Raw genomic sequence first — 18703 nt, 5'->3', positions numbered from 1 at the left:
CAGACATGAAACATAAACAGTTTATCAATCTCTTTGGCATGAAAAATGAAAGTGTTAGTTGCTCAGTTGTGCCAACTTTTTGTGACCCCATGGACTATAGCCAACCAGGTTCCTCTGCTCATGGGATCTTCCAAGCAAGAATAATGGAGTGGGTTGCCATTCTTTTCTCCAGGGGCTCTTCCCTATCCAGGGATTGAACCCAGGTCTTCTGCACTGCAGGCAGATTCTTTACCCTCTTGAGCCACAAGGGAAACTCCTTTGGTATGAAACTAGAGATCAAATACAAGAAGAAAGCTGAAAAAAATAATAAACATTTTGAGACTAAAAAAACATGCTACTGAATAGCTTTTGGGTCAAAGAAGAAGATATTAAGAAGAGGTGGCAAGAATACAAAGAAGATCTCTACAAAAAAGATCTTAATGACGCAGATAACCACAATGGTGTGATCACTTATGTAGAGCCAGACATCGTCGAGTGTGAAGTCAAGTAAGGCCTTAGGAAGCATATCTATGAACAAAACTAGTGGAAGTGATGGAATTCCAGCTGAGTGATTTCAAATCCTAAAAATGATGCTGTGCTGCACTCAATATGCCAGCAAATTTGGAAGACTCAGCAGTGGCCACAGGACTGGAAAAGGTCAGTTTTCATTCCAATCCCAAAGAAGAACTATGCCAAAGAATGTTCAAACTACTGCACAATTGCATTAATTTCCCATGCTAGCAAAATAACACTCAAAATTCGCCAAGCTAAGCCTCAGTGGTATGTGTACTGAGAACTTCTAGATGTTCAAGCTGGATTTAGAAAAGGGAGAGAAACCAGAGATCAAATTGCCAACATCTGTTGGATCAGCAAAAAAGCAGGAGAATTCCAGAAAAACATCTGCTTCATTGACTACGCTAAATCCTTTGACTGTGTGGATCACAAAAAACTGAGGAAAATTCTTCAAGAGATGAGAATACCAGACCACCTGACCTGCCTCCTGAGAAACCTGTATGCAGGTCAAGAAGCAACAGTTAGAACCAGACATGGAAAAACGGACTGATTCAAAATTGGGAAAGGAGTACATCAAGGCTGTATGTTGTCACTCTGCTTATTTAACTTCTATGCAGAGTACATCATGCAAAATGCCAGGTTGGATAAAGCACAAGCTGGAATCAAGACTGCTGGGAGAAATATCAATAACCTCAGATATGCAGATGACACCACCCTTAAGGCAGAAAGTGAAGAGGAACTAAAGAGCCTCTTGATGAAAGTGAAAGAGGAGAGTGAAAAGGCTGGCTTAAAACTCAACATTCAAAAAATGAGGATCATGGCATCTGGTCCCATTACTTCATGGCAAATAGTTAAGGAAACAATGGAAACAGTGACTTTATTTTCTTGGGCTCCAAAATTATTGCAGATGGTGACTGGAGCCATGAAATTAAAAGATGCTTGCTCCTTGGAAGAAAAACTATGACAAACTTAGACAGCATATTGAAAAGCAGACTCACTACTTTGCTTACAAAGGTCCATATAGTCAAAGCTATGGTTTTTCCAGTAGTTGTGTATGGATGTGAGAGTTGGACTATAAGGAAGGCTGAGAGCCAAAGAATTTATGCTTTTGTACTACAGTGTTGGAGAAGACCCTTGAGAGTCCCTTGGACTGCACGGAGAACCAACCTATCAATCCTGCTGCTGCTACTGCTGCTGCTAAGTCGCTTCAGTCGTGTCTGACTCTCTGCGACCCCATAGACAGCAGCCCACCAGATTCAGCCGTCCCTGGGATTCTCCAGGCAAGAACACTGGAGTGGGTTGCCATTTCCTTCTCCAATGCATGAAAGTGAAAAGTGAAAAGTGAAAGTGAAGTCACTCAGTCGTGTCCGACTCTTAGCGACCCCATGGACTGCAGCCCACCAGGCTCCTCCGTCCATGGGATTTTCCAGGCAAGAGTACTGGAGTGGGGTGCCATTGCCTTCTCTGCTATCAATCCTAAAGGAAATCAATCCTGAATATTCACTGGAAAGGCTGATGCTGAAGCTGAAGCTCCAATACTTTGGCCACCTGATGCAAAGAGCTGACTCGTTAGAAAAGACCCTGATGCTGGAGAACTTGAAGGCAGGATAAGAAGGGAATGACAGATGATGAGATGGTTGGATGGCATCACTGACTCAATGGACATGAGTTTGAGCAAGCTCCAGGGGTTGGTGATGGACAGGGAAGCCTGCTGTGCTGCTGTCCATGGGGTCGCAAAGAGTTGGACATGACCAGTCAACTGAACAACAACAACAAAGAATAAATCAAAGTAGAAATGAAAAAAAATTAAGATAAATGAAAATACAACATACCAAAATCCATATGATGTAGCAAAGGTAGTACTAAAGAGGGAAGTCTGTAGCAATACAGGCATATCTCAAACAAGAAAAATCTCAAATAACAGTCTAACAATCTAACTTTACACCTAAGTGAACTAGAAAAGAAGAACAAATGAAGCCCAATAAAATATTATAAAAACCCTCAACAAAATATTAGCAAACTTAATACAATAATATATTAAAAGGAGCATACATTATATAAAGTGATATTCATTCCAGGGATTCAAGGATGGTTCAATAACTGCAAATCTATCATGATATACCACATTAAAAAAATGAAAGATAAAAATCACATGATCATCTCAATTCAGTTCAGTTCAATTCAGTTGCTCAGTCGTGTCCAACTCTTTGTGACCTCATGGACTGCAGCATGCCAGGCCTCCCTGTCCATCTCAATAGATGTATAAAAAGTAATTGATAAGATTCAATGTCCACCAATGATTAAAAAACTCAATAAAATGGATATCAAAGGAATGTACTTCAACATAATAAAGACCATACATGATAATCACAGCTAACATCATACTTAACAATGAAAAACTGAAACCTATCCCTCTAAGATCAGGAGCAAGACAAGGTTGCCCACACTTACCACTGTTATTCAACGTAGTATTGGAAGCCCTAGCTAGAGCAGTTAGGCCAGAAATGGAAATAAAAAGCATCCAAATTAAAAAGGAAAAAGTCAAACTAATGCTATTTGCGGATGACATGATTTTGTATGTAAAAACCCCTGATGACTCCATAAAAGAACTGTTAGAACTAGTAAGTTCATTACAGTTTCAGGGTGCAAAATCAATATACTAAATCATTGCGTTTCTATACACTAACAATGAACTAGTAAGAAGAAAAACTAAGAAAGCAATCCCATTTACAACTGTAGCAAAAAGAATAAAATACCTAGGAACAAATTTAACAAAGAGGTGAATAATATCTACACTGAAAACTATAAGACAGGGTGAAAGAAATTGAAGACTACACAAAGAAATGGGAAAACAGTCTGTGCTGATGGATTGGAAGAAATAATATTGTGAAAATGTCTACATTACCCAAAGAAATATACATATTCAATGCAATCCCCATCAAAATCCCAAGGACATTATACACAAAACTAGAACACGAAAATTAAAAAAAAAAGTATATACAGCCACAAAAGTTTCCTGAATAGCAAAAGACATCCTGAGAAAAAAGAACAAAGCTGGCAATATAACTCTCCCTGATTTCAAAATTATTACACGGCTATAGTAGTCAAAACAGAATAGTATTGGCTGAAAATCAGACACAGTGGAGTGGAACAGAATTGAGAGACCAGCAATAAACGTACGCATATATTGACAATCAGTTTACAACAAAGGAACAAAGAACATGCAATGGAGAAAGTATAGTCTTTTCAAAAACGGTGTTGAGAAAACTGGATTGCCATTTGCAAAAGAATGAAAATGGACCACTATCTCACACAATACCCAAAAATCAACTCAGAGTGGATTAGACTTGGATGTAAGACCTGAAACTGTAAACTCCTAGGAGTAAACATAAGCAGTATGCTCTTTGGCATGGATCTTAGCAATTTCTTTCTGGGTGTGTCTCCTCAGGCAAGGGAAACAAAAGCAAAAATAAACAAATGGGACTGTATCAAATTAGAAAGCCTCTGCATAGCAAAGAAAGCTATCAGCAGCAAAAAGGACAGCCTACCAAATGGGGGAAGTATTTACAAATCATATATCATTATTCTAATAATGGGACTAATACCCAACACATATAAAGAACTTACACAACTAAACAACAACAAAAAAACAAATGGGTAGAGGAGCTGAATAGATATACAGATGATCAACAAGCACCAAAAAGATGTTCAATATCACTAATTATTAGGGAAATGCAAATCAAAACCACAGTGAGGTATCATTCCATGTCCATTAGAATGGCTATTATCAAAAAATGAGAAATAAGAAATGTTGGAGAGAATGTAGAGAATGTGAATTGGTGTAGCTACTATGGAAACAGTATTGAGATTCCTTAGAAAATGAAGAATGACACTATCATATACAATCCAGTTTTTCCACCTTTGGCTATTTACTCAAAAAATGCAAAGACATTAATTCAAAAAGATATATGCACCGCTATAGTCCTAGCAGCATTTTCTTTTACAATAGTCAAGATATGGAAACAACCCAAGTGCCCATTGATAGATGAACAGACATAGAAGACGTGATACCTATATATCTATATTTATCTACGCACACACTCAAGGACACAGTGGAATATGACTCAGCTATAAAAGGTGAAACCTTGCCATTTGTGTCACAGATGGACCTTGAGGATATTACACCAACTAAAATAAATCAAGACAGAGAAAGACAAATATTGTATGATTTCACTTATATGTGGGATATAGAAAAATTTAAAAAACCCCTCAAACAAAGTAAATGAGCAAACCAAACTAAATAAAAATAAATACTTAGATACGGAGTTTACCAGAGAGGAAGGGGGTGTGGTGGACGAAAGGGGTAAAGGCGAAGGATAGAAACTGACTTTTGGTGTTAAACATGCTGTAGTATATACTGAAACTGAAATATAACGTTGTATACATGAAACTTATGTATTGTTATAAACTAATGTTACCTCAATAAATTAAAAAATTCAATTTAATTAAAAAATAAAGATAATGGTTAAGAATTCCATAATACAGACTCATATAGACCTGGCTCAAATTCCAGCTGGTAGCTGGGTCTCTGCTAAGTCACTTCAGTTGTGTCCGACTCTGTGGGACCCCATAGACAGCAGCCCACCAGGCTCCCCCGTCCCTGGGATTCTCCAGGCAAGAACACTGGAGTGGGTTGCCATTTCTTTCTCCAATGCGTGAAAGTGAAAAGTGAAAGTGAGGCCGTTCAGTCGTGTCCGACTCTTAGTGACCCCGTGGACTGCAGCCTACCAGGCTCCTCCGAGGCATGGGATTTTCCAGGCAGGAGTACTGGAGTGGGTTGCCATTGCCTTCTCCAGGTAGCTGGGTAGTCTATGTTAAATCAGCTAACCTCCTTGAGCTAGAGTTTCTTTATACGTAATAAACATGCCTGTTTCATATTTATGTGAACATATTTATGTGAACTAGAGAGAGTGTTCAATACTCAGTAGCTCTTATTAACCTGAAGACATCCTTATTCCACAAGTTCACAGCACAGCTCTGTCCTTTCTCTAGGATATGGGGCTCAAGACCCCCAATTCTTGTGGGAAGCTGTGAAATTGGTGAGAGTTGCCTATGGAGTAGTCAGTGGTAGGATGGCAAAAATGGTAAGGGCTGATGCAGATGATAAACTCGATTGGGTAATGGGGCACATAAATCACCCAATAACCAAAATTCTCCAAATTCCAGAAAGGACTGAAGACTCTGCAGGATAGGTTATCCCAGGATGCAGAGTTGATAGGTGCTCCCTTTGAACTGTTACTCTGGCATTAACACTAACCCACTCTTGGTAATCCACATTTCCATTATTCCTAAGTACTGGCACTTCCTGGACTGTAGACATCTCCTTGAATGAAGGGACCCAGGGGGTTCGGGCTTCCACCTCTTTATGAACCCTGACCTGGAGATCTTTTCTTCTTTTTCATTTTGGACCTCTTCACTAATCCTTGAGGCCCTTGGACATAAAATGTCCAATATCTTTTCCTCACTCTCTCCTTTTTAAAGCCAGAACTTGATTGTCTCTGGTGGTGCTCATATCTCAATTTAACTGCCAACACTGGGACCTTTTCTTATCTTATACAGCATCTTACCTGGCTTTTTTTCCCCCCCTTAACCTTACATATACTTCACCCAGTGCTTTTCATACATCGTAGAAGAGACAGCATCCCCAAAGCAACCCTATTATTCTCCCTAAAATAGATACTGCTGCTGCTAAGTCGCTTCAGTCGTGTCCGACTCTGTGCAACCCCATGGACTGCAGCCTACCGGGGTTCTCCATCCGTGGGATTCTCCAGGCAAGAACACTGGAGTGGGTTGCCATTTCCTTCTCCAATGCATCAAAGTGGAAAGTGAAAGTGAAGTTGCTCAGTCATGTTTGACTCTTAGCAACCCCGTGGACTGCAGCCTACTAGGCTCCTCCATCCATGGGATTTTCTGGGCAACAGTACTGGAGTGGGGTGCCATTGCCTTCTCCCAAATAGATACAGAGATGGGTAATTCATTTTGAAAAGGCAGTCAGTTACATTTATATAGTAACTATTATCCTTTAACCAGTCTGCCACAGAACTTCATCTGAACTTTGGCCTGGAAATCCCCCATGGACTCTGGCAGATTATCCTCTGGTATTTCTGATTTCTAGTGTTGTTGAAATTTTCTCTGTGTTATCATAAGGGTACATCAAGAATCACTGTCTTTCTAATATCTTATCTGAGGTTTCCTCATTCACATTTACAGAATCAGTAATTTTCAGTCTTTGAATACAAAGAAGTTCAATTTATGTAAATTTTTGCAAACAACTTGAAGACTAAGTTATAATTCTTTGTAATATTATCTTTTTCAGCTGAATTTTATCCTGTTTCTGAATACTGTTAGAGTTCTGGCTACTAAAATCTGGGAGACCAATGTGGTTGGGCATGACACCAGAAAACAATACAGGTAATTCCAGGACAGACATCCATAAAAGAAAATATTTTGGTTACTATTTAGACTAAAGGACAGATATCAATTGATCTGAAATGTCTCTAAGAGACTAAATTGTGAACATATATTTTTGTTTGGTTTAATTGTGCTATTTGTCAGAAAAGTATATATATTTTAGGAAAATATAAATAACAACAGACCTTACCACATGCTTAAATTCTAAGTATGTTTTTAAAAATATGTTCTTAGCAACTGGGATTTTATAATAAACTTTGTAACCAGGGCTCACCTGGTGGTTCAGTGGTAAAGAATCCACCTGCCAAGCAGGAGATGCAGGTGCTATCCTTGGTTCAAGAAGATCGCCTGAAGGAGGAAATGGCAACCCACTCCAGTATTCTTGCCTGGGAAATCCCATGGACAGAGGAGCCTGGTAGGCTACAGTCTAGGATGTCACAAAAAGTCAGACAGGGCTTAGCGACTGAGCACACACACACAACAAAAATCAAGAAAATGTATTTGCTATATTGTTCCAGCCTGCCCATCAGATTGGGTGTGTTGTGTGCTCAGTCATGTCTGCTTCTGTGACCCCATGGCCTGTAGCCCATCATGCTCCTCTGTCCATGGGATTTTCCCAGGCAAGAATACTGGAGTGGGTTGTCGTATCCTTCTCTAAGGGATCGTCCTGACCCAGGGATTGAACTTGCGTTTCCTGCCTCTCCTGCACTGCGAGGCAGATTCTTTACCACTGGGCCACCTGAGAAGCCTTCCTATCAAATTGGCACCTCCCAAATAACTGATTTTTAAGAACTTTCAAAAGTACTGATTGAAGGAGGTCTATTATTCAGTCTTTGTTCAAAAAAAGGACAAATTAAGTATTTATGAATATGAAAGTGTTAGTCACTCAGTTGTGTCCGACTCTTTGTGACCCCTTGAACTGTAGCCCACCAGGCTACTCTGTCCATGGGATTCTTCAGGAAAGAGTACTGGAGAGGGTTGCCATTGCCTTCTCCAGGAGTTCTTCCTGACCCGGGGATCAAACTTGGGTTTCCCGCATTGCAGGCAGATTTTTTACTGTCTGAGCTACCAGGAATATCCTAAGTATTTATAATCACTATCAAACTATTTTAAGACTATGTCTGTTTTTTCCAATTATCATTTCAGAGGTTCTAAGTCATTTTGGAAGTGCCTTTTAGGCAACTGAACATATACACCCACTAGTCAGGAGCATGTGGATTAGTTTTTGCAGTCCCCAAACAAGAATCTATTTCTTTCTGCCTCATGTTGTCATGAAATGCTATCTCAGACACAGAAAGAAAGAAATCATAGCCAGCATTTCCATCTTCTCTCACAAACATTCCCCTATACCATGTAGGAAGCATTTACTGTCAGGCAGAAAAGACTACAGGTACAGATGGACCGAGGTCTAGAATGGGATGCACAGTATGAACGAGTGCTCAGCTGCTAGCTCCAGTTATTTGCAGTATGGTGGAAGTGGTAGTACCATAAATTGTGCCTAAGCGTTTACAGTAAAGGGTCCATGCTATACTAGGATAGCTTGTCTCATGTCACATCCCATTGGTGAAGACAAAGTTCAAAGGATGATAGAAATGGAAAAATGTAAGTAGCCTTTCAATCTTCATAAAATGAAAAAGTGCACTTGTGTTTGAAAGATGCTTATTTCTCTAGTTCTGAATAAAAGCTACTATTTCCTTTATTTCTGAACGATGTGAAATTATACTTTCAGTAGAAAGTTGCCCAAGAGACTTGAAAAACTCTGGTGAGAACAAAGAGTGGATTATCTTTGAAACTAGATAGTCAACCTACTTCCAAAAAAAAAAAAAATAAGTAAGTAGGGAAAGAAAGAAAGGAAAGAAGGAAGGAAGGACAAAAGAAAGGAAGGAAGAACACTGAAGGAAAGACTAGTGAGGGAAGGGAGAAGGTTATAATCCTTTGAGATTTTTTTAGTTAGTTCAGTCACTCAGTTGTGTCCGACTCTTTGTGACCACATAGACTGCAGCATGCCAGGCTTCCCTGTCCATCTCTAACTCCCCAGAGCTTACTCAAACTTATGTCCGTTGAGTCGGTGATGCCATCCAATCATCTCATCCTCTGTCGTCCCCTTCCCCTCCTGCCTTCAATCTTTCCCAGAATCAGGGTTTTTTCTAGTGAGTCAGTTCTTCCCATCAGGTGGCCAAAGTATTGGAGCTTCAGCTTCAGCATCAGTCCTTCCAATGAATATTCAGGACTGATTTCCTTTAGGATTGACTTTACTTTGAGATTATTGGGATATTAAATGATTCTTAGAGAAAGAGACACTTCTTACATCTCAAACGTTGAAGCTGAAGATTTAGGACAGAAAAAAAAAGGCATTTTACAATTTTATGAAAATAGTATCCTTTAAGCAAAAAGAGTAGAAATGAGACTAGAAAGACTTAGGGGATAATTGTGGTTTTCCCTGGTGGCTCAGATAGTAAAGAAATCTGCCTACAAAGCAAGAGAACCAGCTTCGGTTCCTGGGTCAGGAGGACCCTCTGAAGAAGGAAACAGCAACCCACTCCAGTATTCTGGCCTGGAGAATTCCATGGACAGAGGAACCTGGCAGACTACAGTCCACGGGGTTGCAAAGAGTCAGACATGGCTGATCAACTTTCACTTCTTTTCAGGGGATAGTAATCACCGGAAATGAGAATAAACTGCCGATTTAGAATAGAAGTGACAGGAAGAAGAGGGAGGCAGGGAAAAATTAGCAGAAGTAGTGAGTCAGAGATGGGGAAATCAGTCCCTGTTAGTTCTGCTAAGCTTTATTTTTTTCCAGAAAGTTATGTGTACAGGGGGCTTCACCAGTGCTCAGTGGTAAAGAATCCTCCCGCAATGCAGGAAATGTGGGTTCGATCCCTGGGTCAGGAATATCCCCTGGAGGAGGAAATGGCAACCCACTTCAGTACTCTTTCCTGGAGAATCCCGTGGACAGAGGAGCCTGGCTGGCTACAGCCCATAGAGTCTCAAAGAGTTGGACATGACTGAAGCAACTTTGCATGCACATGTCTACAGAAAAGTGAAGTGAAGTCGCTCAGTCGTGTCCAACTCTTTGCCCAACTCTTTGGAATAGTCCAATTCCATGGACTATCCATATCCAGGCCAGAATACTGGAGTGCGTTGCCATTTCCTTCTCCAATGTCTACAGAAGGGCACTCTATATTGACTAATTAAAAGACGTGCTGTTCTCTTCCAGGAAACTCGCCAAATCCACACTGGTGCTGGTCCTGGTCTTTGGTGTGCATTACATCGTGTTCGTGTGTCTGCCCCATTCCTTTGCGGGGCTGGGGTGGGAGATTCGGATGCACTGTGAGCTCTTTTTCAACTCCTTTCAGGTAGAGAGTGCCATCTAGTAATGTGATTCCTATATTTTGCTCTCCTCTCCACCCCCGCTCCTCTAACCCCCTCTGATGCTGCCAAATTGCAAGGTCATGTCTCTGCCTCTTCTCTGACTTTCATGCACCACCCATCCGTCTCCCAAGGGCCAGGAAAGGGACTGTTTTCTGGCACCTGTGCTTTTCTATCCTGAGGAGGTCAGGTTAACCTCTTACCACAGCAGGAGCCTGGGCTTTGAGACAAGAAAGCATATTGCTGTAACATATGTGACACCTTTGGAGCAGGAATCTGTGTGTGTATATGGAAGGTCAATGAAAACAAAAGACAGGATAGGCAGGTGAGAGGAAAAAAGGGAAGGGGAGACAAGAAAGAGGAAGAGGTTGCTTCCATACATTTGATCTCAGTACAAAACACGATACCATCATCCCTCACATGGATGGCTAAACACACCTCCTAACTCTTCTTCCTGCTACTCATTTGCTGCCACCTCCTGGCCTTCAACCTAGTCTTCATAGAATAGTCTGAAGACTCTTAAAGATAAATCTGACCACGTCACTTATCAGCTGAACACATCCAGAGGCTTCTCATTGCAGTCAGAATGAAATCCAAACACTGTTTGCTTGTGTGCACAGCCCTACGTTGCAGGGATCCTGCCCAGCTGTGACCTCATCTCCCTAAGGTCCATGCTGCCCACTAAGTCTGAGCCACACTAGCTCATCCACAGTTTCTGTTCCTCAGGTTCACTTCTGCCTCAGGGGCAGTACTTGCTGTTTTCTCTGCCTGGAATGCTCTTCCCTCTAATATTCATATGGCCTGGCTTCTTCTCATTCAAATCAGCTTAAATGTCACCCTCTCAGAGAGGTCTTCATCGAGTTCCCCCTCTGATAGATCTTCTCCACTCTTCTCTTCCACCACCACTTGTTTTGCCTGAATAGTCTTTATCTCATCATTTTACGATTTTCTCCTGTGGCTATTTGTTTATATTTTATTCATCTGTATTCTCTTCCAGAATATAAGCTGCAAGAGAACAGGGACCTTATCTGTGTTGATTAAATTGTTTATCTCTGTAACACTGAGCATTTCACAGTGTATAAAGTCAACAAATATTTTTGAATGAGTGGGGAAAAAAAAGTTTGTGTTTTCACTATAATATACCCTACGCCTATAGTTGCCAACATTCACAGTGTATAAATTTCACTTACCAGCTAGGGGATGTTCTGTGATTCTGAGTGGCAAACATGAAATTAACATGATAAAAATCAGTTATTCATGTGTCCTGGAGTATTTTATTTATTTATTTGGTTAATTTGACACCAAGGAAAGATCTCAGACAACTTTCATGTATATTTAAGGATTTGGAAATATTAGGAGAGAATAACTTGTATAATTTTCTGGAGGAATCATTTAAAAAAACCCTGTTTTTCAAAATATGCATTTTGACACAAGATGCTTTAGTGCTCTGATCTTCATAATTAAAATTAATTAATTAAAACATTCTATTTTCTCCTCCAGGGTTTCTTTGTGTCTATCATCTACTGCTATTGCAATGGAGAGGTAAGTCTGAAGGACCCCAGACCTCCTGTAGGTTTAACTCTGAGTATAAATGGCTATCACAATATGACCTGAATCTCTTTGGAATCCCCAGGGGTTACAGGAAAGAATGGGCAGGGAGAAAGGAGATATAAATTGTTTTGAGAAAGCGAGAATTGATGTAAATAAGCCAAGGTCTTCCTCTTCCAGCACTTTTCAATGTCAATTCAGTTGCAGACCTTGATGTCAGAAACCCAATTTGTTGGAATGCAAATTGATACTTGGAAGGACAGTGAACATCATATTCCAGTCAGTGCTTCAACTTACATTTAATTTCAAGTTCTATAAAAAAATCAAATATAACTCTCTGGGAATAACCCATTAGAACATTGTGACATTTTTTAAACTACCAGATGGTGATGGGACAATTTCAGTTCATTTAGGAGAGAAAGAATGGTACAAATCTTCTAGGTGACATCAGCTTATCAGGTGTCTACTGCTTCCCATGGAACTTTCAAAAAGCTCCCTTCTGGAAAGTTGCAGTAGCAGAACTGAATCTTCAGCAGCAAGAATGGAAACGAGAGCCCTACCCTGCTAAGAATGCCCTTGCAGTGCCCACTTTTCATAGTCCAGTCCTCCTCCCGGTTTCTCTCCTTCATTATGCTTGTGCAGAGTGATAGGTTAATCATTATGCTTGTGCAGAGTGATAGATTAACAGTTCCATTTACAGATAAGCAGCTTCCGTGCCCTTCCACAGCCTCAGCTGGCACTGTGTATCCATATTGTTCCTCCAACGCAGACCCCTCTTTTTCCTCTCCCATGAGTCACACATTTATACTGGCTGCATGTCAACTTCTATTAAAGCACTAACCTTGGACAAATCTTTTTGCCTCTCTGTAAGCCTGTTTGCTCATCTCCAGTAATAACACCTCTCAGGAAGAGACTGAGAGAGAATACACAGTTGACCCTTGAACAACACAGGTTTGAACTGTGTTGTTACTTATACATTTTCACTATATATGCACTACAGTACCGCACCATCTGGGGTTGGTTGAGTCCACCCGTGTGAAACTCCAGATATAGGCTAACTGAGAATTCATAGGGAATTTTTCAGCTGCAGGTGTTGGGGACCCCTAATCCCTGCATTATTGAAGTGTCAACTGTATATATAAAGTCCCTGGTACACAGTGGAAATTTAGTGATTATTACTATCAATGAAGTCAGGGCACACATCCATCCAGTAAGGTTGCAGGGCCTCTGAAGGTTTTTGATGCCTGAAATGGTCCTTGTGGTGTTTAGGTTCAGTCTGAGGTGAAGAAGTTGTGGAGTCGGTGGAATCTCTCCGTGGACTGGAAAAGGACGCCCCCGTGCGGCGGCCACAGATACGGCTCCGTGCTCACCACGTTGACGCACAGCACCAGCAGTCAGTCGCAGATGGCGGCCAGCACGCGCATGGGGCTCATCTCAGGCAAAGCACCCAGGAAGGCCAGCCGACAGCCCGACAACCACATGACTTTACCTGGCTACGTCTGGAGTAACTCAGAGCAGGACTGCCTACCACAATTGATCCATGAAGAGACCAAGGAAAGTGGCGGGAGGCAGGGAGATGAGATTATAATGGAGGAGTCTTCCAGGCCGTTAGAATTTAGCACAGGCCTGGAAGGAAGCAAAGGAGAAACCGAGGATGCTCTGTGAATCCATATCTGTGTCTTTGAAGAGCTGATTCATCTCGTTGTGTTAGAGGAGCTTGGCCTGTATCCTGCTGCTTAGCCCCAGAGCTGAGCAGTCAGGGCTCCAGTGTTCACAGCCCATTTTCAGGCGCCATGAATTGGCTCCTGTAAATACTAAAGCCACAAAACGAGAAAGTCAGTGGAGCAGTTTATTACCATATTTTGGCATCAAATTCTTTTCTGAATTAATGTACAGTACTTGCTCTGTGATGTTCATTCTTCTGCTCCTTTTGGGTAGAGAAACATTTCAGTTGCTTGGTTCTAGTTTTCTCTTGTAAATATCACTCTAAATATGATAGAGATCATTTGGTATGTGACATTTGCCTTTAAACAAATCAGTGTTCTCTTTTCCACTTTAAGGGACTTCTATCATTCCATTCATTTTGTCAGTGCATAGCAACAATTAGGGTCTAAAAATGTACATTGAAAGATTAAAGATCGCAGAACAAGTACACACTGGAAGATACGTTGTCTGGATTTTGTTAAAACAATAAATGTGTGAGAAACTTGTTTCATTCTAGGAAAAAGGGAAATTATTCAAAAAAGAATATTGCACATATTCCTTCTTTTGAATGTCCCCTCTGTGACCAGCCAGATCTCAAGTCTTCACTCTCTTGTAAACCTTAACACTCTTGTAAACCTTAACACAAGGTTTTCTTGGTCAGTGAGCTTATGTCTGCAAACAGATTTTGTTTGTAATCATTTATAGTGATGGTCACACTGAATTTATTATTTTTTCTTTGTTCTATTACTGTATTCCAAATGGCATGTGGGATAAATTAAAGTTTGTTTTAAAAATACATTTTGAGTCACTTTTTAAAATGTTCTTTTAGCATCTAACTTTGTTTATAGGAACCAGTCAAATGTCCCTTCTTCAAATCTACAGAGATCAGCATGTAGCCCCAGAACTTCACTGAGCTTGACAAGTCAGTATATTGTGGCAGTGAAATATTTATTGTGTGCATGTTGGGTACACATATCCTGCTAGGTTTTTACACACATTGACTTATTTAATCCTCACCACAAAGTTTATGGAGTAAGTCTTATCACTGTCCCCCTTTTTACAAATGACTGTGACTCATGGAGGTAGATTGACTTGCCCAAAGTCACACAACAAGTGATTGAGAGAACATGGTTTCAGACCCAGATCTACTGACTTTAAGCATCTTTTTCTGTCCCTGTTGACCATCTGCATATCTTCTTTGGAGAAATGTCTGTTTAGGTCCTCTGCCCATTTTTTTTTTTTTGATTGATTGTTTATTTTCTGATACTGAGCTGTCTGAGCTGTTTGCATATTTTAGAAATTAATCCCTTGTCGATCAAATCCTTCACAAATATTTTTCCTCATTCTGTAGGTTGTCTTTTTGCTATGGTTGTCTGTGCTGTGCAAAAACTTTTATGTTTGATTAGGTCCAATTTGTTTATTTTTGTTTTTGTTTCTATTGCTCTAAGAGAAAGATCAAAAGAAAAAAAAATTACTGTGATTTTTGTCAAAGAGTGTCCTGCCTATGCCTTCCTCTAGGAGTTTAATATTATCTGGTTTCACATTTAAGTCTTTAATCCATTTTGAGTTTATTTTTTATAATAGTGTTTGAGAATGTTCTAATTTCATTCTTTTATGTGTAGCTGTCTAGTCTTCCCAGCACCACTTATTAAAGAGACTATCTTTTCTCTATTGTACATTCTTGTCTTGTCATGGATTAATTAACCATAAGTATGTGGGTTTATTTCTTGGATTACTATCATATTCCATTGATCTATGTGTATGTTTTTGTATCAGTTCTATACTGTTTTGATTATTGTAGCTTTATAGTATAGTCTGAAGTCAGGGATTATGATTCCTCCAGTTCTGTTCTTTCTCAAGATTGTTTTGTCTAGTTGGGGTCTTTTTTGTCTCTATACAAATTTAAAGTTTTTTTTGTTCTGGTTCTGTGAAAAATACCATTGGTAATTTGATAGGGATTGCATTGAATCTGTAGGTTTTCTTGGGTCATATAGTCATTAGAACTCACTTGCTTACCAGCAGTTATTTTTATAAATATAAATATTTATATGGTTGAGTTTATTAAAAGACATTCTTATCTTTTCTAGTTATTAAGTATTTCGCCCATGAGTTGGATTTCAGTCTTTTTCTTTCTTTAGGCCTGCTCTGTCTGTGTCCTTCACTCTTGAACCCTCTCCTGAGACAAACAGAGAAGCAATTTCTTCCAGGAAGTTCAATTCTGAATGGATGGTCAGTTTAGAAATAACATATACAAAGAATTATATATATATATATATACACACCCTGGCTTTATTTTCGGTACTAAGCTCAGTATTTTCAGTATATTTTATCATATAGTCTTCATTATACACTGTGATGCAGTTATCACCATCTCAAAAGTGTTATGATAATCAGAAGTAAAACAATTTGCTCAAAATCACAGTGGCTGAGCCAAGATTTGAACCCAGTTCACTTTAACTCTAAAATTCTTGATTGTTCTCTCACCCATGTGACCCTTTAAAATTTTATTTATCAAGAGCCTAGTGGTATGCCAAGTCAATGAGGAAATAATAATTATTAATAATTCCAACTATTTTGATGGTAGAATTACCAATAATCAAGGACATGTAAAAAAATAATATGACAATAGTTTTTGATAAAAGCATTAAAAAAAGTTATTTATTTGCTTATTTAATTTTATTTTTGGCTGTGCTAGGTCTTCATTGCCACATGGGCATTTCTCTAGTTTGAAGAGCAGGGGCTACTCTCTAGTTGCGGTACCTGGGCTTCTCACTGTGGGGGCTTCTCTTGTTGCAGAGCACGGGCTCCAGGGTGCTTGGGCTTCAGTAATCGCAGCACATGGGCTCAGGAGTTGCAGCTCTCTAGAGCACAGGCTCAGTAGTTGTGGTGCACGGGCTTAGTTGCTCCAAGGCATGTGGGATATTTTTGGACCAGGGATCAAACCAATGTCTTCTGCATTGGCAGGTGGATTCTCTACTACTGAGCCACCAGGGAAGCCCAGAACATTTTTATTAACCAATATATCATGACCATCAAAATGAAAAATAGCTTTTTAGTTTATGCTGTTTTTAAAATTTCACCCAAAATATCTAACTCAAGTTTATAAAGATCTAAATCCCATTTTTTTTTTTTAAGAATGTACACATACTTTACTGACAGTTGGTATGTAAAGGAGTATTTTGTTAACATTTTTATTTGATGTATAGTAAATGTGGTCATGTTTTCATTATGAATAGTAAGGGGGGATAAAAAAAGAAAAGATCATATAATTAAAGGCACAAATGTGGATGAGTTTCTTTGAAAGCACCGACTCCTAAGGAATCTGGTCATTCTTTACCAGTTAACATGCAGTGCACCAATCTTTTCATATGATCTGGTTCTTAGTGACTTATTTTACAAATGAAATCAGTTTTCTAACAGAGGAAGTCTGCAAATCATGTTTTATTTCGAATTCTTCAATCCTGGAGAAATAATAGGTGCTCTTATTATAAAGTATTAAGTGCAACATCAAAGACTTACATTTATTACAGGTAATGTAGTTTCAGTAAATATGTAGAGGAGAATCTGCATCCCATGATGTATTACATTTCTGAACAAAGTATTTTTAAACATAGGGAACATTACTTTTCTATTTGACGCATGGATTTCCAAGCCATTATGTAAGTGTTGTTATTCTGTGTATACAGGTACCATGTCTTGATAACCTCTAAATCCTGTTCTTAGGCTGCCTTAGGAGACTGTGGAAATTTTGCCTATCTCTTGTTGCAGAAATGGCTTTGAACAACTTTGCCTTTAGATTACTCATCTTTTTGGCACTTAAAGACAACCTTTATGTGGGGTTTCCATTTTTTCACTGATAAAATGGTTGTCAGAGGAGGCCTTAGAATAGCTGAGAAAAGAAAAGACATGAAAGGCAAAGGAGAAAAGGAAAGATATATCCATTTGAATGCAGAGTTCCAAAGAATACCAAGGAAAGATAAGAAAGCCTTCCTCAGTGAAGTGCAAAGAAATAGAGGAAAACAATAGAATGGGAAAGACTGGAGATCTCTTCAAGAAAATCAGATATACCAAGGGAACATTTCATGCAGAGATGAGCTCAATAAAAGACAGAAATGGTAGGGACCTAACAGAAGCAGAAACTATTAAGAAGAGGAGGCAAGAATACACAGAAGAACTGTACAAAAAAGATCTTCACAACTCAGATAATCCCGATGGTGTGATCACTCACCTAGAGCCAGACATCCTGGAATGTGAAGTCAAAGTGGGCCTTAGGAAGCATCACTATGAACAAAGGTAGTGGAGGTGATGGAATTCCAGTTGAGCTATTTGAAATCCTGAAAGATGATGCTGTGAAAGTGCTGCACTCAATATGCCAGGAAATTTGGAAAACTCAGCAGTGGCCACAGGACTGGAAAAGGTCAGTTTTCATTCCCATCACAAAGAAAGGCAATGCCAAAGAATGTTCAAACTACCACACAATTGCACTCACCTCACATGCTAGCAAAGTAATGCTCAGAATTTTCCAGCTAGGCTTCAACAGGACATGAACCATGAATTTCCAGATTTTCAAGCTAGATTTAGAAAAAGCAGAGGAACCAGAGGTCAAATTGCCAACATCCACTGGGTCATCGAAAAAGCAAGAGAGTTCCAGAAAAACATCTACTTCTGCTTTATTGACTACTCCAAAACCTCTGAGGATCACAATAAACTGTGGAAAATTCTTAAAGAGATGGGTATACCAGATCACCTTACCTGCCTCCTGAGAAATCTGTATGCAGGTCAAGAAGCAACAGTTAGAACTGGACATGGAACAATAGACTGGTTCCAAAATGGGAAAGGAGTATGTCAAGGCTGTATATTGTCACCCTGCTTATTTAACTTCTATGAAGAGTACATCATGAGAAACACTGGGCTGGCTGAAGCACAAGCTGGAATCAAGATTGCTGGGAGAAATACCAATAACCTCAGATATGCCACCTCAGATGACCATCAATAACCATCAGATGACACCACCCTTATGGCAGAAAGCAAAGAAACATTGAAGAGCCTCTTGATGAAAGTGAAAGAGAAGAGTGAAAAAGCTGGCTTAAAACTCAACATTAATGGCATCTGGTCCCAT

At 39.6% G+C, this 18703-nt stretch overlaps 1 protein-coding gene across 1 annotated transcript in view; it reads left to right on the top strand.

The window, feature by feature from the left end:
- PTH2R (parathyroid hormone 2 receptor) overlaps nucleotides 1–14018 on the top strand; it is an 84610-nt gene extending 70592 nt beyond the window's left edge. Inside the window, exons 10-13 of the mRNA XM_005888978.3 lie at nucleotides 6869–6963; nucleotides 10181–10319; nucleotides 11833–11874; nucleotides 13150–14018. Of these exons, the coding sequence (XP_005889040.2) occupies nucleotides 6869–6963; nucleotides 10181–10319; nucleotides 11833–11874; nucleotides 13150–13545 (672 nt within the window). The 3' untranslated portion in view covers nucleotides 13546–14018. The remainder of the gene's footprint in view (nucleotides 1–6868; nucleotides 6964–10180; nucleotides 10320–11832; nucleotides 11875–13149) is intronic.
- The last annotated feature ends 4685 nt before the right edge of the window (nucleotides 14019–18703 follow it).

Source organism: Bos mutus, chromosome 2 (genome assembly GCF_027580195.1).
Source record: "Bos mutus isolate GX-2022 chromosome 2, NWIPB_WYAK_1.1, whole genome shotgun sequence".
In the NCBI taxonomy this organism is placed as follows: Eukaryota; Metazoa; Chordata; class Mammalia; order Artiodactyla; family Bovidae; genus Bos; species Bos mutus.
Note: the sequence above shows the minus strand (reverse complement) of the source record. Positions and strands in the feature narration are given on the sequence as shown.